The following is a 23,826-nucleotide window of genomic DNA, read 5'->3' as shown; positions in this document are numbered from 1 at the left end:
TGGCCCAAGAGGCTGGAATAGGTACATTAATTCATTGAGCCGATCTCACTTGCTCTCGCTGTGTAGGAAGTTAAAGTAGGTCAGTGTTCATTTGCGATTTTTGTGCGTTTGTGAGTAAACTTTACAACTCAAATTTGTATCAGTATAACTGCCAAACAGCAGTGCAAAAAAGAAGAGGCAGTCCATCACTCTGGAGCGGAAAATGAAAATTATCAACCAGCGTGCCACTGGAAAGCCTGTCATGGTAATCGTACGTGACGAGCATCTATCGCAGTCAATGATATCCACCATCCTTAAAGACAAGAAATGGATAATGGACGCTATAAGAGCATCTGCTTCAGTTCATTCAACAGTTGTATCAAAGAAGAGGATAGGGTCTTTGGAAGGAATGGAGCAGTTACTGGTCACATGGATGGAGGACCAGATACAGAAGCATATGCCACTCAGCCTCTTAACCATTCAAACAAAGGCTCGCATGCTTTTTGATGAACTAAAGAAAAAGGGTACTTGCCGGAGCAAATCTTTAATGTCGACGACACAGGACTGTATTGGAAGCGTATGCCTCAACGGTCTTACATCCATAAAGAAGCAACAACGATCCCTGGGTTTAAGGCATACAAAGATTGACTGACTTCTGCTTGGGGGAAATGCGGCTGGGTATAAAATTGAGCCGCTCATGATTTATCACTCAGAAAATCCAAGGGCATTAAAGAGAATCGACAAGCATACTCTTCCTGTGCATTACCGTCATAACAAGAAAGCATGGATGACTGCAATGCTATTCGAAGACTGGTTGGTGCATTGCTTTATTCCAGAAGTGAAAGATTATTGTTGGGAAAACAAAATCCTCTTCAAAATTATGCTGGTTCGAGACAATACTCCCGGCCACCCTCACAACATCGGAGATATTAAAGAGTCGTTCTCTTAAAGAGGTATTCCATCGTCGGTTGCATAGTACGTTTTTTCGTTGTTCATAAATGACTCAGTAACATGCAACAGCGCCTTGATGTGCTCTCTCAACTTTAGCAAACCGTTCCATGTTCCCATCCAGTTAACTAGAAAGTTTCAGTCCATGTCCAAATGAGGCAAAAACCTCTGCGAGTGCTTGTGTCGTAAACTTTTGCTCTGGCTCTTCTTCAATTTCTTCTTCCTCTTCTGCTCTTTTTCTCTCTTCTGCAAGTGCAATTACATCTTCTGCTGTTAGCTCTACATCTTGCACACCTAAAAGATCTTAGATATCTTCCTCATCAATACCTAAATCTAAACTTCTCCTAAGTGTCAAGATATTTTTATTAATTTCCACAACTTCTTCATCCTTATCAAAACCTTTAAATGAGTTCACATATACTTGTAGCAGATTTTTCCAAACCCCATTCATACATTCTTTACCTCCTTCCACGCCTTTCCAATGTTCATAATGGATTTCAGAACATTGAATTCCTTCCAGAAAGTTCTGAGATCCTTCTCCTTATTATCTGTAGCCTGAACAGCCTGAGCTAATGTGTTCCAAAGATAATAGGCATTAACCGCAGCCACAGCGCCCTGATCCATGGGTTGTATGAGAGAAGTTGTGTTTGTTGGCAGAAACACAACTTTTATGTTCTCGTTAATATCTCTGATGTGCTGAGGGTGGCCAGAAGCATTGTCCAGAATCAGCAGAGTTTTAAAGGGGGTGTTGTTTTTCCTACAATATTCCTCCACTTCTGGAATAAAGCAATACAAAAACCAGTCTTTGAATAGGAGTGCAGTCATCCATGCTTTCTTGTTATGCCGATAATACACAGGAGGCATATGTTTGCTGATTCTTGCTAATGCCCTCAGATTTGCAGAGTGGTAAATCATGAATGGCTTGAGTTTATACCCAGCCACATTTCCCCCAAGCAGAAGAGCCAGTCGATCTTTGTACACTTTAAACCCGGGTATCGTTTTTACTTCTCTGTGGATGTAGGACCGTTCGGGCATCCGCTTCCGATACAGTTCTGTTTCGCTGACATTAAAGATTTGATCCAGCAAGTACCCTTCATCAACAATGATCTGATCCAAAGCATCCTTAAGTTTAGCGGCTCCTTTTAGTATCAACGCTTCCTGCTTCACCACTAATTTTCACACTGTGAAAATTGTGGTGGGTTTTGAAATGCTGAAACCATCCATGACCTGCTACAGAATCTTTGTTGTGGGTATCATCGTAGTGTTCCTTTAGTTCCTTGAAAATTTAGCACACCTTTGTTTGAATGGTCAAGAGGCTGAGTGGCATATGCTTTTGTATTTGTTCCTCCATCCACGTGATCAGTAACTGCTCTATTTCTTTCAAAGGCCCTGTCCTCTTCTTTGTTATAGTAATTGTCGAATGAACTGAAGCAGATACCTTTACAACGTCTATTGTCCGTTTCTTGTCCTTTATGATGTTGGGTACCATTGACTGCGATAGATGCTCATCACATCCGATGGCCGTGGCTGCTTTTCCCGCGACATGCTGTTTGATAATTTTCATTTTCTGCTTTGAAGTGATGGAATGCCTTTTCATCACACCACCAGCAGGAGACTCACTCGGGCATTTGGAAGACATGCTGAACTGTATAACTGAAATCCATAGTTTAAATAGACTTTAGCTTTGTACAACAATGTCGAGGTTGGTCGTAAGCTCCTCAACCTGTGTGAGATAATTGCTTTATCAAATTTTAAGCATTTTTGCTCTTGGATTTTATATAGTATATGGGCTTTTCAGTTAAGGTGTGTGTCAAAGTGTGCCTAAGAACTTTGCTTATAAATATGTGATGGTCTCCAATCTTTAAGTGAACCTCTTCATTTTTTCCACTTACATTTTTGCGGAACATCACCGTTGTGATCTTTGCAGTGATGATCAGGCCCATGTTTCTATTTTTACTACAGCACTATTGATGATATGCTTATCAAGTTTTATGTTTGCCAATTTCTATTTTTGCTATAGTGCTATTGATGATATGTTTGTCAAGTTTTATGTTTGATGTGTAGTGCACAGTATAGCAAAATTGTCCTTGGAAATATTGTTCTTGATTCCAACTGCTAGTTGACTACTGATATTGCCAGTATAAAGAGGATTTGATTTCAGAAAATTTAGACTGCCAAGCCAAGCATAGGGTGCTACTGAGAACACTTCCTTGTGGAACTCCATTTTTAAGTGGGAAAATCTTTGAATGAATATCACCAATTTGTACTTCAAGGTATGTTGGAAAGTTTTCAATGAGAATTGGCAAGTGCCACATATATTTTGCATTATTTTTTGTTTAATCTTGAATATCTCCATGTGGTATCGTAGACTCTTTATATATCAAAATCCTGTACAGGTGTGAGCTTGTGGATAGGAGAGTGAATCTGCTGTAGATCAATTATTTTGTGATCCAAAATAGGTAGGTAAATATGTGCCATTTTGCCATCCCATACAATGAGTTTTCCTTTCCCACTAACTTGCATTTTCTGATTCAGCTCTTGTTCCTTTGAGAATACAAACCAGAGTCATCTTTGTACGAGTATTCCTCTGCATGACCTGGTAAAAAGATATTTAACTGGTAGTTAAGGGGGAAGAGTAGGGAAACATCACTCACCCACCTGCTGTTAGCAAGCACTTTTCTTTTGGCCACTGTTGAATGAGGATGTCTTGCTGTCCTCTTGCTAACTATCAAGTTGGAAATTATGCTTTTGAGTGTTTTATTTACACAGAACATAGTGTTGTTAATGGAGGCGTGAAATGTCAGTAGCTAGTGTAGTGAACTTTCATACCCTCCCTGTTTGTTGTTCCATGCTGTTTACTATTCTGTTATAGAGGTAGATCTGTTGTTGTCTTGGAAAGATTTTGGTAGAGGAGGTAGGTTAAAAGAGCTGGCTTATCACTTCACCATCCTACCAGATACTTTCCTACTCTTCCCCGCGTACACTTCTCTCTCAGCCGAGAAGGGTGTATGCAGGTGGGGGATAAAGACACCTCTTACTGCATTGACTACTACCAACTGCTGTTTCAACTGCTAGGACCTCAGTGTGTTGAGCTTCCAGTAGCCATTATTCTCCAGTGGCAGATGCTGCAGCGGCATTGACCACGTTACAACCTTCTGAGGAGAGTAAGTCTACAGGTAAGGAGAGAAAGCGTAAGCACTTTCATTCCTCTTCCTCACCGTCTCTTTCATCTTCCTCTTATGGGAAGAAGAAGGGAAGAGTCCTAGAGGACCCCTCAACAGGAGTCCTGGGGGTTTTGGGGGATTTCAAGTGAGTGGCCTTTCTGGCTCAGGGAGGTGATGGTGTCCATACACTTCTACTTGTTATGTTCACTGTAGGTGGGTCTGACATGAATCTTACCCAACTGGTTGGGTGCCTTGGTCAACCCACATTTCTTGGACATTAGGAATGTTCATAATCCTATAAGACCTCTCATGAGAAGTCCCGTAGGGTTTTGAATAAATCCCTTCCACATATCAGGGAGGCAACAGTGTCCATCCACCTCTGGGTGTTCTTTGCCATAGGCAAGGCTGACATGGATCTCACCAACCAGCTTGGTACTCTGGTCAACCTGCACTTCTCCAACATGAATAAAACTGCTCCCAATTTCTCCAGAAGTACACATGGAAGAGTTGATGTTACTCCACACTCATTGTGTGATTTGTAACCTGCTTGGTTGGGATGTAGCCTTTTCTTGTATGTTTGGAGGCACCTTTCATGTCTTCCCAGGCAGTGAGAAGGCTCAACTCATCCAATGTGTGGCATCTTACTCTCATCACCTTTAAGTGATAGAACCAGCTTTACTAAGTACTTAGTGCTCATGATCTCCAGATGTGTATGTGCAGGGTGTGCACAATAACATGCTTGCCTAGTACTCTACACTGTCTGGTACCAGATGGTCCCTTTACCATCTACAAGTACCCAGAGGCCTCCTATGTCTTCTCATGCAAGAGGAATGCTCAACCCACTCTCCCAGTATGTGGCAAGTGTGGTGACTCTTCACCTGCTCTCCTCTGAAAGTTTGTGTAGTTGAGTCAGTGCCACCCTCTCATTCGATGTGTATTCAAGGCCCAAACTGTGGCATTATAGACAGGGTTTGCATGCGACAGGCCTCCTCTTATTTGTGGGGGCCAAGATGATCTGTCTGTATGCTACCGTGTTGCACCCTGGTCTACTAGTAGCTTGCCACAGACCCAAGAGTTGCTTTCAAAGCACTATATCTGTTCTGTAGCCTCTCAATGAACATAGGGAGCTACTTAAGATAGATGACCTGGTCAGAACTCATTCTTATCAAATGCTTATCTGCTGCTTTGCTTTTTCGACCAATGCTGGCAGTATTGATAATTTTTTGTCACATGAACAGGCACATGTAGCCTGTGCTTTTCGGGAAGCTCATGTGTTCGAGTCACCGCTACCCTCTTGTTCGGTGTGCTCATGCTGAACCATGTGTGCACAACCAGATGGTTTGTACTACACCTCTCAGCCTTGGAAAGTGCATGTTAGTACTTTAAACACGTTTGCAAAGTTGAGTTTGGCTTCACCCTATCACACAGAAATGTACAGAACCCTAACCACAATTTAAAGAGGTTGAGTTTACCTAAAAATCGTTCAAAATTTGAGGTTTATTGGCTTGGGGGATCATGATTTTGAGCGGTTACAACTATTGCAAATAATTTTTTTTTTTATGATTGACATTGTTAGGCCTGGTTGTTCATGTTCACAGTCCAAGATAGAGCTCACCAGGGCAGTTCTTAGGGAAGAGAATCCAACTCGTGCTTTTGGACATCTGTCAAACCTGGAGGTTTTTTCGCCTTTCAGAACTCCTTAATGAGAGCTGAGAGAAATCATTCAGTTCATGATATCAGGGAAGTAAACCAACCTCTTTGTTGAATTTTTTGTTGTTGGAGGGCTTGCTAATGGTGCTTTAGATCAGGTTAATAGTCAGAACTGCATATCAGAGGGTTCCTTTCTGTCCGGCAGTCAAGCAGAGCACATCAGTACTACTGTATTGGATGCCCCAGCAGCATCAACTGCGGCTCCTTCAGCAAAACCCAATTCCTCATCAGTGTTGATCACTTTGTTTTCTTCCTCGTATCTTCTTCATCTTTTCCTATGAAAAGTCAAGACCTCTCCGTAGTAGTCCCACAGGACTTCAAGCAGCCTTCTCAGGCTCTGGGAGGTGATGGTGTTAGGTAATCATTCCATTCTATTGTTGAGGAACATGTCTGTGGTGACTTACGTCAAGAAGCACAAGGAATAGGATAATTTACCTACACCCATCAGTTGGCGAAGTAAATGCAAGAGTTGACAGGTTGCCACACTGTCAGCCAGATACTTTTCATGCCGGCGAAAAGTTTGGTAGGTCTGTTGTTTCTTAATGAAGCATAATGGCAAGTACCACATCCTTCTCATCCAGTACTTGGAGGGCCAGAATTGCTCCTATTCCTTGTGCTTCTTGTTGAAAATCACTACAGACATGTTGCTCAACAATAGAATGGAATGACTACCTAACATCATCACCTCCCAGAGCCTGTGAAGGCTGCTTGAAGTCCTGTGAGACTACCGAGAGGTCTTGACTTTTCATAGATGATGAAGATCAGGAGGAAAATACAGCGATTGACAATGATGAGGAATAAGGTATCATTGAAGAAGGCACGGTTGATGCTGCTTTGGCATCTAATACAGATTTTATTCATTACTTTTGCATTTTTCAGCAATATTTTCTTGACCTATCATGAAAAATTTCTTGGCCCCTTATAAATTCACAGTACATTATTTTTCCACTTATTATGAGAAGTTGACCACCTTCCGTTTCTGGTGGATGACTCGAGTGTTGTTCCAAGTGCTGTTTGGTTAATGAGGAAAAACTAACGTTTATTCAACAACATTTTAATGTTCAAAAATACTTATCTTCTTCCTTCAGGCAATCATGTTTACAACACATTTGCAATCCTATATTAATATTTACAAAACATTAAATCATATGTCACATCCATAAAGTAATGCCGTTATAAAACTGATCATCTTCAACTATCCAGATATTTCAGTAATTACTACAATTGCTTAATTATTTTTTTAGTGGCACTGTACTTTCAATATCAAAGTAATAAAAAAACTTTAAACACTTGCTTTTATTCACAAATTCTGTTACTTGACGAAAGCATGAAACTGATAAACTTTTCAAGTAGGACTACACAGAAACCATACAGTAATTTACTTGTAAAAAATTCTCTAGTAATCAAGATGTACACTTAGTAAAGAAATGCACACAAAATTGAGAGTACAGAGTATACACTTTACAATCTTTTAAGTACATAAGGTTTTATGCATCACTTCAGCCATAAACTCTCACTGGGAAGATGATCAGTTATACAAGTAAAATTCATATACTGACAGACAACAGAATTCTTCATCTGGTGTGTAGTGTGCTGCTGCTGCTGCTGCTGCTGCAGATGCTACTTTGAACAATCATTTTCAGTCAAAAAAGCCTCTGCCTATAGCAGGTGAAGTGGTCTTTGGAATTGCTTTATACTCTTACACAATGAAGTTGCACATTTATCTAGATGTAAGAGTTTATAACACAGGTGAAACAGCAATCATTTTTTTTTGTACACAAACCACCAACATTTTGAGCAGTCATATTTAAACTTGAGAAAAAAGACAAAAGGCCACTATTATGGCAAAAGTATGAGGAAATTGTATATGAGAGACACTGCTTGTTTCAGTTTCAACTTTACATCTTTTCCTAAGCCAAAAACCCTCCACATTCAAATTTACCAGTTGCACTACATCAGTCTCTGATTACTCAAAAGATGTTAATAAAAATTAAAATATGTTAAACTTTACACATTACAGTTCATCTATACATGCAAAGGGTATTTAACGTGAGCCTTACACTTCACTGATTAAAAAATTTAAATAAATATATAGTACTGTAACTGAGCATCAGCAAAGCACAAGAAAATGAACTTTCATCCAATATATTATATTATAAGAAATTTTTGAAAAAAAATAAACCCCAAAGGCACTGCTCACATGACAAATTTCATGCCCATTTTATGAAAGGATCACTCTCATAAGTACCTGATCAAGAAACATTTCTAAGTGTCTGGTCGAACCACCTGTTGATAATAATGATGATGATAATAATAATAATATTAGTAAAGAATCAAAACCTCTTTATGGGACTCTAAGAAAAAAAAAATACAGCAGCATCAAGTTTAAGCCTTGTTGAGATTACAGTTTAACCAGACAACCGACCTATCAAGGTAGCATTTAAGTTTTAAAGAGATAAAGTAAGATTAACTTGCCATGATAGTAGTCTGCTTTATGTATTATATCTACATTACTGTTATAGCAGTAGTGATGGCTAAAATGCACTAACTTTGGGTTTCCTCATCCATGAATACTGCATTTTAAAAGATGTTACAGAAACAATTACAGTGCATAACATGAAAACAAATTATTTTTGGAGGATTAACACAAAGTAATCTGCACATGTATGAGTTGTAGCGTTTAAATTAGTTTCATACTTCAGCACACTAATGGTTTATACTTTCCAGCATGTTCACAGCTTTCTTTTCTTATTTATCCTAAAGTAACAACTTTGTATTAAGAAAAAAATAAAGTAGGGAGGCTACCAATTGTTGCTGTGACAAAGTGCAATGTGATCAAAAATTAACCATTACCATTTTTGGTTAGTAAAACAGGGCAGTCTATTAAAAAATATAAATTGTCTCAAAATAAAAATCTATGTCCTCAGGGGATGATTAGGGGCCTTATACCCTCAAATGAGATAAATTATGTTTATGCCTGTGATTAAAATCCAATACTGGTGAAGTTTTTGAAAAAGTCAAATTCTACATATGATGAAGTGTTAGGACAATAAGTGAGTGAAAAAATGACACAGGCAATGAAATATGTCAAGAATTCTTCCATAAAACATCCATTAAACCTCTTCTAATTGAGGATTGAGGTTAGAGGTTTCCAGTGGCTCCTAAAATTTTTATCAATGAACACATCCTCCACAAAAATATGGCAAATACACTAAGGTAATATATTCAGCGATTCTAAATCGCATTAATTGACTAGCAAATCATGATAACAATTGATTGACAAAATACGATTCAACTATATAAATATCCCACAGACTCCATTTACTGTCAGGGAAATACTCTGTACTGCACAAAAAAAAAAAAAAAAAAAAATTGATAATTACACTGTACAAAAAATTACTTTAAAATCCTTAAAGTTGGTGGAATATGTTAATACCAAGTAACATCTTTTATCACTCAAGATATTACAGAAATTTTTTTTATTCATTTACAGATAAGTTATGAAATGGTCATGAAAATAAAATGCATCAAGTTTTGCACACATTTCAGCTAAGCCAAAAATAAATTGCAGATGGCCAATGATATGGAAATAGTGAGCAAAACCTATTCATGCCAATAGCTAGGAATATACCTTTCTACTTATGAAAATAAACCATGTTACAAGTATCACCATGATGCATCAGCTGTTCTTCCACAGTTGATGTATGCACAACAAAACTGTACTTCTTGCCTTACATTGGCATGCAGTACTCTACAGACGCAAGGACACTTCTCATTACTGGTCAAATGCCTGAGACACGCTGACCATAACTAAAATTTCCTTATTACTCTGTAACAATTCAGTCACATTATCACAAACAGTGATTCGCGCTTGGACATTTTCTCAGATTACAATGAGTTCTGTTTCCAAAAATGTTCCTACAAACCTTTAATCGAGGTTTTCAACGAGGAAATTTCCAGTTCTTCAATGGTATGAAGAAATGGAAAAAAATTGCAGTCAGTATCATGGATAAACCTCATGAAATGTAATACCAAGCTTACCATTACTCATGTGAAATCACATTCCAACAATGGTTTAAAATTTCAGCCAAGGGCATTTTGTGTCTTTAAGTCTATGAGAGCAGCTGGCAAACATTTTAGAGCCATCCAGTTAATAGACAACAGCAGCTATGGTTTTGCTGGCACAATTAACCTTAATTTCAAGGTTGAAACTGCTGCTCGGAGCTATTATCACTGCGCAAAGATTAGAGGGAGACAAATTCACTTACGCTCTGCTATCAACTATTTTGGCAGTAAAGAGCCTTCAGTGTTTTCAGTTCTTCGATCAAGGCTTTATTTTGGTTCTCCAAGACAGCAACTCTGTTCTCAAGGCATTTGATGTACTCTTTCTTTTTGGCTCGGCACTCTCTTGCAGCTTCCCTGATAATAAAAGAAATATTTTAATAAAAACCTGAACAAACAATCTTCCTTCTTTGATACAAGTCCTTTCAAATATGCAAGTTCAAGGGTTTCAAAACACTTACATCTTAAAATCCAAAAAAGGATAAGCCCACTCTATTGTCATCTGCCTCAAACCTTATTCTTTCTTCAAGACACAAAAGGTAGCCTGCTTCAAATTATACACATTCTTATAATTACCAAATAATCAGAAAATGAAAAAAAGAATGTGCTAGAATATTAATACTGTATTTTAAAAACTGATCCCCCAAAGGCTTTGTTCTTGAGAACTGAAAGTTTGAACTACAAAGTTAGTTGGGAAGCTAGGCAAAAATTGATGAAAAAGAACCTTCAGTACTATTTACCATGCACAGCTCAAGACAAAATACAAGGACCTCGTAGTGGAGATCATTATTACTAAGTTTAGCCAGACCATTGAGTTAACACTAGCTCTCACATGGCTAGCCCAAAGAATTTTTTCTTAATGATCACATTAGTATCTTTAATATATTGCAACTTCTCACAAATTATCAGTGTTGTTCTACATTCAAGAACTGGGTAGTAGGGCTACTCATGAAATACCCACGAGTCAGACAACTGAACTGATTATTCATTTTGGTACACTTGAAGACAGGGTAATATTATTGCTCCTAATGTAAAAGTTTGGTGTTTAAAAGTTAAACCTAAATGTACACTCAGCACCAGTTGTTAAGCAACAGTTTTCATTGAATTTATAAGTTTTTTTTTTTCTGAAAATGCATAATCTTATTAAATTTACTCTAGAATATGACCATAAAAGTAAATCTGCAAGACTAAAACACTTGGATACCTGATAACACCATATATGTACGAAGAAATTGAAATTTTAGATGGATTCGTTCAGACACACTTGTAATACAGAATGTAGATTTCTGGTTGTGGTACTCCATATTACAACAACATATACTCATTTTCCTTTATGAACACTATTATTATTATTACATTATTATTATTATTACATCATCATAAGTGAAAATGATAATTGCTCTAGGTTTCTCTATATTTATGTTTGTATTTCAGTGTTAAAAATTAGCGGGCATAAGTGGTAGTATATGTTGTAACAACTAAGAGGTTGAACAAAACTAGTTAAATCAGCAAGAATGTCTCTGATGCGAGGAGCCCAAGAACTTTGGGTGGGAAAACAAGTCACTGGATGTTACATTATGTACCTACTGCCCCACCCTCCTGACTTTGATGTTGTCAAGAATCATAACCCCCATTAATACTATTACCATCATGCTAGCATAAATATAAAAAGGTAAAGGTTGGGGTACTGTATTTACTTGTGTAATGTTTGACCCCATTTAATATTCAACCCTCCTTTTTTTACCCCAAAAATCCCTGATTGTAGCCCATGTAACATTCGAGTCAAGATTTTGGCAAATATCGTCCAGGCTAGACTAAGTTTATGTAGGCCTAGGCTAATTTTGGAATCATACACTACATTAGGTTATGCTTGCCTTAGGCCTAGTTAGCCTAAAATTCTCTCATTTCAAGGTTAAGTTAGCATTGGATTATAAATTTGTAAGTCTACAAAATATATACAATATCGGTGCAGTGTACACTAACCTGCAAATCACAAATATTACTGATAATTAAAAGAGAAAACCTGTCCACTTTACTACAACATCCTTTGTTTACGTTTGTGTTCTTCACAGCTACCAAAAGCTCTGGCGAAACATTGAAACATTTAACCATCAAGCATCTTGAGCCCCCGTTTTTAGTACCAAATTACATGCATATTCTATTTCTTTATTCTTTTAATACCAATAATGGTACAGTACTTATCGAGTCTCCATTACACTTAATAAATGGCGATTGATGGTTGTTTACATTAATAACTTGCCTGTAATTACAGCATGATTTCACAAATGATGATTTCAACCAATTGTTTGCCAACTCTGACAACAGTCATGAGTTTTGTAGGTCTGAGCAATGTAACACTTTTTTCACTGGGTTCCCTATTTTTCTCGTTCTAATTACTGTACACTCTTAATGTTATAATAAATGTTTTTCATAAAATACGGTTTAATGCCTCCCTTTCAAAAACCTTCTCACTATCCCTGCTATGTACATTAATGGGTGCTGATGAAAATCAAGAAACTGGTAATGTTTACATCTGAAGAAAGTTTTCTGGGCAAATTCAATTACTGAAAGTCAGGTTTACAGAATTACCGAAACAAAAAACTGTATTAATGAAGAGCTCAAAGACAAGTGAAACTAAGACTAATAACAAATGATTCCAGAGCTTTTGTCGAATCTTAATGATTTAAAGTTATGGGGAATCAGGCAAACAACAAACATACGACTGAAGTTGCCAGATGTTGCATTAGTGAACAATATGTGTCTTGAACATTAAAGGAAACAGTTGCTTCAGTTTTGTTGGTGAGTGCACATTAAGTATAATGACATGAGAAGTTTTTAACGTGAAAAGTATTTATTGTCCCTCACCTGTTTTTCATAAGTCTGATCTCACGCTTGCGGGTGGCTTCCTCAGCCATTTGATCACCTCTGTGTACACTTGACTCTGTTGCGAGAACTACTCCTTGCGTTAAACCTCCTGCACCAGTGCTAGTAGCTATCTTCAATCCACTCAGGTCACTTGTGGCAACTGTCCATATTATGCACAAGGCAAAACCAAATCAAAATTATAAAGGATCACTTTAAAGATAATACAGCTATTTAACCAGATCATTGTGTAAAATTTTTGTATTTAATTATTTAACCCCTAATGATTTGTACTTGAGTACCTGACAAAAAGTTTAAGTTGAAACTACTTCATTTACCCAGCCAAATGGAAAAGAGGAAAATTAACAAAGTAAAGTACAGAAGACTAACCATATGCTGCTAAGTAAATGTAGTACAGTGCAACAGGCAGACCATATTACTTTGTATGAGGTAACAGCCCAAGTATCATGCTCAACAAGATTACAACTTTGAGTTTTAATGAGTTTATGAACTTACAAGCAGTATGAAGGGCTTATGAAAGATACTTTCATCTTATGTTAACTTCGTGTTAACAACCTTAAGTGTGACTAGTCTGACATATACAATCAGCCTAACCACTTCAAATATTTGTACATAGAACATATGCTATTACTGTACTAAGTTTATAATATTAACAGCAACTATAAAGTCTGTCTCACCAGGAACAATGAACTGTGGATCTGAGCCTTGTGCATATTGTACAATGGCTCCACCAGCGGTAGCAGCATTTGTCATAGCGATGGTTTGAAGGCCGTCACTCCCTTGGCCACTTAGTTGTAGACTCCCAGCAGGAATCACTGTAAGCAAGAGAGGTACCACAGTGAAATACTGAAACTATCATTTCACATTACAATATATAAAAGCTAATGGCTGAAGTCTGCAAAAGAACTACTTCGCACTTAAAATATCAACTCCAGTCAAATTTGCTTATGAATTTAACCTTGCATCATAACGTTGCTAACTTCAAGTTACATATTACTAATATAAAATACACAACTACCATTTTCAATTTCTTGAGAACAAAAACCTTTAGAAAACTCATTCAGTACAAGAAAAGATTTCAGGGCTCCCACTAATACTTCAAAAAAGTTACAAAATAATAATAAAGGCCTGTAAAGTTGATATCCTTAAATGCTACGATAGCAAATGTTTGTGGTAACCCAGCAACATATTAAATGTACCCGAGAGATCTGCATTAATGTAACTATCTAGTAAGTAACGAAGTAAATAATCTATTACTTACCAATTTCAAATATACATGTGTTGTGGTGTAGAATATATAGGGAAATTAGATAGAAAAGAGAAATCCTAACTTTTTCTCTCTTCTATATTTCTCTCTCTTTCATTTCTTTTTCTCTTTTCTATCTAATTTCCCTATATATTCTACACCACAACACATGAAATATGTGAAGAATTACACTAATTCACAGGTTCATTATTAAAATTCAACACCCCCTCTATAACTTTCTCACCCTTGCTTAGTCACATTACCTTCACTAAATCCTGACCTAATTCTCAAACGTCAGAAAAATTCATCCTCCAGCCCCTATGAGAGCTTAGATATGTAACTAGTTTTATTAACCTTAATAATTTGAAACAGTTTACCACAAATGAACTTATGTAACACTAAGTAACATTACCCTATTACTATTTTCTATTATAACCTACTAAGTTTAAGGAACAATCATTCAAAATGATCAATTTATACTGGATCACTGTAATACCATAAATTTACATAAATACACCCCTACCACTGCATCATATATGACATCTATGGATGTTGATTATAACTTGCAATATCTAGAAAGCTGGCAACTTATGAAAAATTAAGCCTCAGAAATAAAGAATATTAAGCCTTAAAAATAAAGAATATTAATCGCTCACCAAAATGACACCAATGTATGGAACAAAATTAACTAAGCCTAAACAAAAGCACATTTTTGAGAAAGCCATTCCAAGCAAAAGGTCTACACAAAACATCAGTAATGGGCAGGGGCAACTCCACAACAGATATATTATGGGGCAACAAGAAATTTACTCGTATAAAAACATCCAACATCTTTTCATCAATCTTCTTTGATTAGGAGTTAACGTTAAGCAAAGCACTGTTTCTCAAGCATAAAATAATGAACACTACAATATAGCATAACAAGCACACAATGATTTACTGTGAAATGGAGAGAAAAAGAGTGTAAAGGTGATTTCATGTACTACTAAAAATGTCTTGACATTATGAATTCAACAACTCTACCAATAAACTGCTACAGCATTATCGGTGACAGTAAAAAAGGAAAAAAATAACGTCATGCCATAATCATCAAACATTTAACATCAGGATAAGTATTTAACATCAGGATAAGTAATGTAACCAAAAATTTCTCAAGAGATGTGTGAATAAAATTAGTAAATACCAAACTACAGAGTAAACTTAAATCAGCTATACGTACTACCAAAATAAAATTAACATTCAACTCTAAAATATATTTTTACATAAAATCCAACATCCAATTATGTCCCCCTTCCATATCTGGTTACGTTTATGACCGAGAAATTATCACAATGCCCTAGGGCTGTAAAATTCAAAACTTAATAAAACCAAACAATACTTAAATTTGTTGTAGATATGAACTTGAGGTATACAGTTTATCACTAGCTTACCTACAAATAACTATCCTCCAAACACAATATTTAACAATCACCTTAGTTTAAATTTAGCCAACATTTCAACTAAAATCTCTTGGAGTGTACAACTCACTTAAGCAAAAGCTATACTAAAAAAAAAGCTGTTTTGCTAAAAAAAAAAAAATATATATATATATATATATATTATATATATATATATATATATATATATATATATATATATATATATATATATATATATATATATATATATATATATATATATATATATATATATATATATATATATATATATACACACTAAAATATGGCAAGGGTAAATGAAAAATACAAAATACTTAGGGTACAGATAAAACAGATTTCCTGAAGACACCTTCTGAGCTGGTCAACTGACAGCGGGCACTACAATTTCATGTCAAACCTTTTTTTGACACATTCCCATGTATAACAGTCACATTAAATTAAAAATCTGTAACATATAAACACTGGCTTCCCCTATAACTCAGGATCCTTCAACTTGAACCATGTGTATGGCAAGAACATCAAACAACAATTCCAACTAATGAAACAAGTTTACCTAGATCTAGGATTTTCCTCTTCCATGATTAACTTCCAGAATGTGGTACTAGCACAATTGGAGAAGGACCAAGATCTTTTACATTAGACAGCATATTAAGTACTCATGATTTCTTCTTCAGAAGATTAGGAAGACAAGAAGTTGTCTATAATCAAGGAAGACAAGAATCAAAGCGTGAATTTCTCCATCTCCTTAAATACATCCAAATCAATCTGAAGTACTCATCTAAACAGATATGCTTTCATATTTATGCGAGTAAAATTAAAGCATGCTTCCATGTCAAATAATTAGTCACCTATCAATACTAAGGATTGGAAACTAAACAAAATATCTGAAGAAACATGGTTAACATTGTCTTTGAATGGTTTAAAATTTTTTTTTCATTAAATTTTCAATATTTCAACTGCTATAAAGATATCTGATTTGGAAGAACAAATTCTTTTGCAACAAAATCTCACTATTGATTCTTGTTTTCCAAAGGCAAGGTGAACGCACGATAAGCGGACGGACCTTTCAACAAACCTGCCGTCTGATACTGCTGCCCACCAATGGTCACTGTTCCCGTTGGTTCGTCTTGTGAGGAATCAGAGCTACCAGCGTCACCTTTGTCTGCCAACATCAAATTACATTTGCTAAGAATTTCATTCTAACAAATGCATCTATATATGAACAATGTATTCTCATGTTGGAGACACTTGCTTTATTTCAAACTTTACCTGTTTGCAAACCTAATTCAAAAAAACTTTAAAAATGCTGAAAACCAGTTGCTGGTTTATCCCACCCTTCATGTAATTTCCTCGGTAGTTATGAAAAGTTCAATTTAGTAGAGTGCCCCTATATTTTAAAATCTACAAGTTACCCACATTAATTACTGTAATACAGTAAAACAAATCTATGACGTTCTAACTGACAAGTTACTACATCGCAAAAAAAAAAAAAAAAAAAAAAAAAAAAAAAAAAAAAAACACACAACAGTTAATACAGCCATTTCATTGTTGGCTGTTATGATCCTATGTTCCAGACATAATTTAAATAAGTCTAATTTTACTCGAATCAATGTAGCCACTGAATATGGAGGTGAATGGAAATAAAATTCCCACTAGTAGAAAATGGCAGTTAAGAGCATAAACTGCAAAACAATTTTAGAAATGCAGATCATATGGGTACTGTATTTTAAAACTTCCCACATGAACTCTCTCAAAATAAATCTATACTATTCATAAATCTGTACAGTACAACATGTTATAAATGTGGTCCCATTAGGTTATTTTCCAACATCATAGCAATATTGAACGAATGCATAATCTAACCCCAAATGAGGCAATCCCTCTTCACCCTGGTAAAAGACTCCTGTCTACCAAAAATAAAACTCTAAAATGTACCTCTCAATAGTGCATTGCTCACGACAAATCTCTTCATAGTGTAGCAAGGCTAGGAATGCTTGGAAAATGGTTGAATGATGTAGACAAATAACACTGCACAAACACTCCAGAGAAAGTGCAACTCCCAGTTTGAGGAAACACAAATTATCACCAATTTCAAACAGCCTTAGTTAATCTAGGAGAGACTCTTAAGAGTAGATAAAGTGTTTGAAGTTGAAGGACGATTTCATTCTATTAACACTGTAAATGAAAATGAATGTTTTTAGAGCATGATAAGCAACAAAAGGCTGGTGAGCATAGCACACATCACTATTCCATTACAGCGCTGCTCAAGCTTCAAATACAACTTCCTCATTCTTCCCACAGACATATGCTAGTTTATACACAATCATTTGTCAAAGTTATACATAGTGTATGTTAAATCCCTTCATTCTGAAACAAGTATTTACTGTATTAAATACATAAAACAAAATCCAGTCCTTATCCAATAGGAACACTTACACCATTTAAATTAATCTGATTGTGATTTAACATTTTGAAAACATAACATACTGCAGTTGGTTCCCTATGGGACACTGGCACTACCATTTGTCAATCAATATTGTTTACTGTATTCAAGTGCAAGGAAATCTCTTCTCCTTCATTCCTATCACCTCACTGTCAGTCACTTTTTACCTGGTACAATTTCCCCAGTTATTCAGATTTGCCATACAAAAAATTCCCTTTGGCTTTTACATACAAGCTCTCCCACCCATACAGGTAAGTAATGTCTATGTAATTTTCAGTATTCCATAAACAATCACTCAATTTAATTTTCAGTAATTAAACCCAAAATTGGCAAAAGTAGACAAAGCACTCTCAAAAGGGCTTCCCCACAATGGGTAATCCAAGCTTTGTGCCTTGACAGACATGCTGTAACCAATACTTTTTGTTCTTTGGAGCATTTACTACTCCAATGATGATTATTTTGCTCACTTTCACTTTTCTATCATTCACTTTGGTCTCCATCTACCAAAGGATCCAACTTCTTTATTAAGCACCATTTTTAAACTTTAAGAATACCCCTAGGATTGTATAAATAAAACTTGATGGCCCAGTTAAACTACTCAATAGCAAAATAGCAGGTGTAAATGAAAACAGTAGGCAGGGATTTTACCGCTACTTGGCTGTATAGCAAAACCATCGCTAATAAAATGTTCAAATGCGAGCTCTGAAATTTGAAGCTACATATCTACATGTCCCATACTCTTCACTTTCAAAAACAATAATACTGCTTCCTATCTGCTTCTCCTCTTAACATCCTGACCTATGGGAACCTGATCCTTACACACCACAATTAGATTTTTTTCTTTATATTTCACCCAATTCACTACTGGCTGTTTTTGATAAATATTACAACCAAAACTGAATTCCTTACTGCCTGTTTTCAATAAATACTACAACCAAAAGTAAATTCCCAAGTAAAATTAATTGGGATTGCTAAATTTTTTAAGAACAACCTATGAATAGATGTTTGTAGCCTATACTACAACCACCAAAAGACAAAAATGCATGATTAATATACCTTGTTTACACACAACTTTAACTGCATAATTATAGATCGATTTGATCTGATCTATGATTAACATGTGCATCTTATTCAATAAAATGAATCAATGAGCAATTAAGACACTTTTCCACTTAATTGTAATAATGATGCTGTATTTTCCTACAATACGGCACTAATTCATTACTGAACCCTTGATCTGCAATGCAAATGCCAAGACATCACTGAAGATGCAGTTCCCCTCCTAGGCACTCTACCATTTTCAGGAAAATTACTCTTACTTCATACAGACCCTCCCTCCCTCACCTGATATCTCACCTCCACCTAGTTCATTGAGAATCTTGCGATATGACGGTCGTCTCGCCAGGATCTGACGTTTTCTAGAGGAGTCCTGTTCTTCTCCTGCGTCCAGCACCTATTCAACCCAAAAATACATATTATTAACATACCTTACAATGCACCTACCGAGTAAGTCACAAATAAATTACACCATGGCAAAAAATTTTTTACCACAGCAAGGTCCATAAACCTTCACAACTAGTATGGGGAAAAAAAATCCAAATGCAGGATACATGGTTTAAAAAAAGTGTGTTAATTATCAAGAGGCAATAGAGAGCACAGTATGTAGTAGTAGTAGTAGAAACAGCATGAAAAAAAGAGAGAGGCAACATTCTTGGATCATCTGCCTCATAATGGAAGTTAGCTTCAGGTAGTAACACAATAAAAGATCTCAGCACCCACTCCAAGCCTGTAGGAATGTACACTATGCTGTTAAAGAGTGTACCTCAAGTGAATCAAATAAACAAAACACAAGAAAATATGCTCAACGAGGAGGAAATCTTTGTCATGGGTACAAAAATTATTTATATTCTTGTGGCAACAAAATTACCTAATGAAACGTGATTTTAATCCCACTCTCTACACATCAATTGAAGAACAGCCTCTCAAATATTACAAATTAAAAAAGAAAAAGAATTTAAAAAGTATCCCACAAAGTAATTCAGATATTAAGAGAATAAGTCTAATTATAAATAAAATTTACAATATGGACAAAAACTATCTAAAAAATAAAGAATTTTTTCTTCAAAGTCATCAACAATTTTATATCAACATTTATCAAGCTCTTCAAAAAAGATTATATGCATACCACATGAAATGAAGAATGGATGAAAAGAAAAGACTTGGTACCATATGTAGACAAAAATATTAAGAAAAGACTTGGTACCATATGTAGACAAAAATATTGTGAGTACAGATCTCGTAGAATTCAGCAACGCACAAAACACTAAGTGACCAAAATTAAAACTGCCTACTTTGAACTATCAAAGTATATGCAGTTATCTCACCTATGGTGAAAAGTGCAACCTTATCCTAATAAGGTTTTAAGCCAAAACAAAGCCAAAAGCCTTATATTTTAACCACTTTGATAATTAGAAATGAGGAATTACCTTGACAGTAAACATATAATTTTTCAGGAGTACCAAAACAGTAAGATAAAATGCTCCCATTCAGATGTATTTTAATTATACCATATGCAGTAATAAAATGCTGTTTCAAGCAGGTCATGTTTCAAGATTCTTATGAGATGGTTCAGCTAAGGATAATATTCATAGTATACATACTGATAAGCTTCTGATGGCCACTATTCTTGGATATAATTCCTTGTAACTAATTTACATTGATTAAAAATACTCCACTACGTGTAATCACAAAAGCAACTGAAGGTGCTAAATCATATCTAACACCAAACTGGTAATCAACGAGGTTTCCTCATACATACTCATTTCTCTAGCTCATGTATTCACAATAATGCATCTTACTGACGCAGCTTACGTCACAGACGACAATGTGACATACAAGCTCTCACCTGTACTGCAGGCAAGTTGCCTCCACCAGCTGACTGAATGACTGAATTTGGGGGTTGCTTAAGAAGAATAACGTTCCCTTTGGATATCTGGACTGTTTGCAGAGCCGTGCTCTGGATGACACTTGGCTGGGATGGCTGCTGGATCACACTCTGAATCTAGGAATAAAAAAAAAAAAAAAATAGATTGACTAGACTGAAGCCTGGCAGGCACTGCTACTACTGAAATGGAAATGATAACGCATCCCTTCAGCTGATTTGCAGCTCGAGCACTTTTCTGTAATTAAGCCACAACACTCAAATATATAAGAGCAATAATTGAGGAACCCTTTACTTAAATTAGTAATATGCTTGGAATGTCGGACTGAGACTAATTAACTATACTAATTTATCCTGCAGAACATTCAAAATTACTTTTATGAACTAACAAAAATTCAATTAGGTTTGTGTTTTAAGTTCTTCGTATTGTACTCTAAAGAAACCATTACAATTAATAAACAATAACCAAAGGCCTGTATGACTAGACAGCTACTTTCAAGCTGCATTCAGTTCCTCAAATTTCAAAAATTCACTCATTTTTATTCAGTCAAAATTGATTGAGATCAAGTTATATCTACCACACTATTTACACAAGATCAATGTTGATAAAAATAAAGAATTGGCACAGGTCTTTTAAATGACTTAACATACCCAGCACTTCAATTGTTTCAAAAATATATCTACTTTACACTTGCACTTAACGATACTTGCCATTGTTAATACATCACGTGAATATATTCAACCACTTCTTAATCTTAGTTAACATATCTACAATACACGTGTCCAGAAAACATTCATTTTTATCATGACAACACTCATGAAACAACATGGCTTACAACACTCATAAAACAACATGGCTTACATCAACATACATGACTAGAGGGAGTGAAGGGAAAAATGGGAGGGGAATGTAGGCAGGCAGGTGAGAATACAGTGGTAGGGGGTGGGGGGGAGGGATGGGTCACGAACCGGATACCTCATGTTGACGTCATCACATCAACACCACCAACCCATTACATGATAATGGTCTTGTTGCCTTAGCCCGTCCTTGAGTTAATTAAAAGCAAAAAACTACGTTACAACGATATATGTAAGTATTCGGGGGAAAACTGTACACTACATAGAAAAACAATGGTTTATCACAGTACTACAACACCAATTTGTCATTTCGCTTACAAAGCATCTGTTTGGTTGAATCTCGACACGTAAATGCCAGGAAACGGTACACTTGCTTCACGAAATACCAAACTAAATGTTTACAACAACATGGCTAACATGCATTTAGTAATAAAAAAAAGCAACGTTACTCAGCTACAAAATGACCTACCGCGGATCGGGTGAGTATTCTCTTACTGTACTAAAGCTCCAATGTACGTAAATTGAAAACCTAGAAAATGAGTTCTCTCTAACAAACTACGACACCAGAATTCTGGATGAAGCCATTAACTCCTAAATAAAGTTAAACACAGTTGGTCAATTCCGATCACATTCGCGCTACTTCAAAGGACAAGCCAAAATGATCTTGAATTGAGGAAGAGATCTTCCTGTAGGTCAAGGTGCACTTGCGGCCATCATATCACCACCCCCTTCCAACAATGCCCTCCACACTCCAGGGCGAAGTGGGCTAGTATGGATAGGAAGAGGCAGACATGCGGAAGGGTGAAGGGGAGGGGGGGGGTCGGCATGGAGGAAATCGAGAAAGGAGATGGGGAGGGAGGAGTCACATGGTGAAAATAGAGAAGATACAGGGTGGGGGGAACTGGGGATGAAAGGAGGGTTAGGCCACTTTTAGAACTACTGGCGCAAATAAGAGCATACCACCGAACATTCCGAGGTTTAATACATATTTTCGTGTGAGCGAATTCATCACAGAAGACAACATGAGCAAATCTAAAGATCCTTGTTTATAATTAACTATTGAACAAAATGAAGCATATTCAGTCACCTTACCGCATCACTGAGAATGAGATTATCAAGGAACACACACAAAGGCAGTGGGAGACGCTCTGCCCCTGAGAGGAACAAAATTGGCTGGCAAGGGGCTTTAGCTGCGGTCTAACCGTTCGCCATAACCGACTACGACACGAGCTAAATGCACACCTTTACAAAACTCACAGTTTGCAATTAGTTTCCACTAAACACATCTACGCCTACGAAACTTCGGTATGAACGAAAACCACTTCGGGTGTAACATCGAGACATTTACATACCAACCATGCCTATTTTCAAACGCCAAGCAGCACATGGGCAAACACCACATAATCATCCTCGTCACTTTAATAATTTTATCGGGTATTTTACATCTCCTGTGCCAAGATGAAGAGCATTTTGTCAAGGCTTAAGCTAAGCTATTGCACTGAGAGAAGCAAGTGGTCATTTTCTTTGGAAAGGAAAAGAACAAACATTAACATCCTTACCATGTTTCATAAGGGATAACGAATGACACAGCTCATGCACTCGCCCGAGGTCACCACACTACAACACTAGGTATTAATAATGATAATAATAATGATCTCACACACAGCGTTATCACTTTCCTTCAGTAGTTTCCAACTAAGGGCCAAAACGAAAACACACACGAAGCTCACATTTTCCTCACCGGTTATGTCTCTCCTAAATAGGCCAGATATCCTCAATATGGCCCGAGGAGAGAGAAAAAGAGCGTGGCAGATTAAAAGATAGGGGTCGTTATAAAAGCTATATAGCTCAGCTAGACAGCGGGATAGTAGGCACGCGTGTGGACGGTAGCAGCTACAAGAGTCTAATGATGGTTTGTCTGAGACCAACTTGGTGAGGGAACCGACACAGCTAGCAGGGAAGGGAGGGGAGAGGAGGGGCCCCCCAGCTGAACACGTCACAAGGTTCATGCGTCTTCCCCCCCGTCCCGTTGCACTCCCCCTCAAACCCTCCCCCCATCTGTCGGGGAGGGGGGAGGGACGGAGAGGACACTACAATCCCGCTCTCTAGACCTCTGATAAATCCCACTGAACTCTCTTCCACTGCCACTGATT

The 23,826-nt window shown here is 36.7% G+C and overlaps 2 protein-coding genes across 25 annotated transcripts in view; both read right to left on the bottom strand.

Moving 5' to 3' along the window:
- Positions 1-1,374: 1,374 nt before the first annotated feature.
- LOC136855592 (tigger transposable element-derived protein 1-like) lies at positions 1,375-3,496 on the bottom strand. Its single transcript, XM_067132685.1, has 3 exons — positions 3,445-3,496; positions 2,222-2,580; positions 1,375-2,085 (listed from the first exon to the last, which is right to left on the bottom strand). Exons 1-3 carry the CDS (start codon positions 3,494-3,496, stop codon positions 1,375-1,377), a joined length of 1,122 nt encoding a protein of 373 aa, XP_066988786.1.
- Positions 3,497-6,839: 3,343 nt separating this feature from the next.
- The window catches only part of CrebB (Cyclic-AMP response element binding protein B), a 71,630-nt gene continuing 54,643 nt past the window's right edge, over positions 6,840-23,826 (bottom strand). For 4 of the 24 annotated variants that reach the window (XM_067132963.1, XM_067132971.1, XM_067132965.1 and 1 more), the window contains 6 exons: positions 20,780-20,935; positions 19,219-19,327; positions 16,495-16,593; positions 13,424-13,561; positions 12,729-12,888; positions 6,840-10,220 (listed from right to left, as the gene is read on the bottom strand). In XM_067132963.1, coding sequence (XP_066989064.1) covers positions 10,079-10,220; positions 12,729-12,888; positions 13,424-13,561; positions 16,495-16,593; positions 19,219-19,327; positions 20,780-20,935 — 804 coding nt within the window. In that variant the 3' untranslated portion in view covers positions 6,840-10,078. Of the gene's footprint in view, positions 10,221-12,728; positions 12,889-13,423; positions 13,562-16,494; positions 16,594-19,218; positions 19,328-20,779; positions 20,936-23,232; positions 23,753-23,826 lie in introns of those variants that run through there. The other 20 variants (XM_067132966.1, XM_067132973.1, XM_067132968.1 and 17 more) reach the window with 13 other exon arrangements.

Source organism: Macrobrachium rosenbergii, chromosome 32 (assembly GCF_040412425.1).
Source record: "Macrobrachium rosenbergii isolate ZJJX-2024 chromosome 32, ASM4041242v1, whole genome shotgun sequence".
In the NCBI taxonomy this organism is placed as follows: Eukaryota; Metazoa; Arthropoda; class Malacostraca; order Decapoda; family Palaemonidae; genus Macrobrachium; species Macrobrachium rosenbergii.
Note: the sequence above shows the minus strand (reverse complement) of the source record. Positions and strands in the feature narration are given on the sequence as shown.

Excerpts from the sequence above, each read along its gene's own strand:
- LOC136855592 (XM_067132685.1), bottom strand. The coding sequence starts at position 3,496 with ATGACTCTGGTTTGTATTCTCAAAGGAACAAGAGCTGAATCAGAAAAT. Across the intron at positions 2,581-3,444 it reads AGCTGAATCAGAAAATGCAA|TTATACAGTTCAGCATGTCT; the intron begins GTTAGTGGGAAA and ends TATGGATTTCAG. Across the intron at positions 2,086-2,221 it reads TCTTGACCATTCAAACAAAG|GAAGCGTTGATACTAAAAGG; the intron begins GTGTGCTAAATT and ends GTGGTGAAGCAG.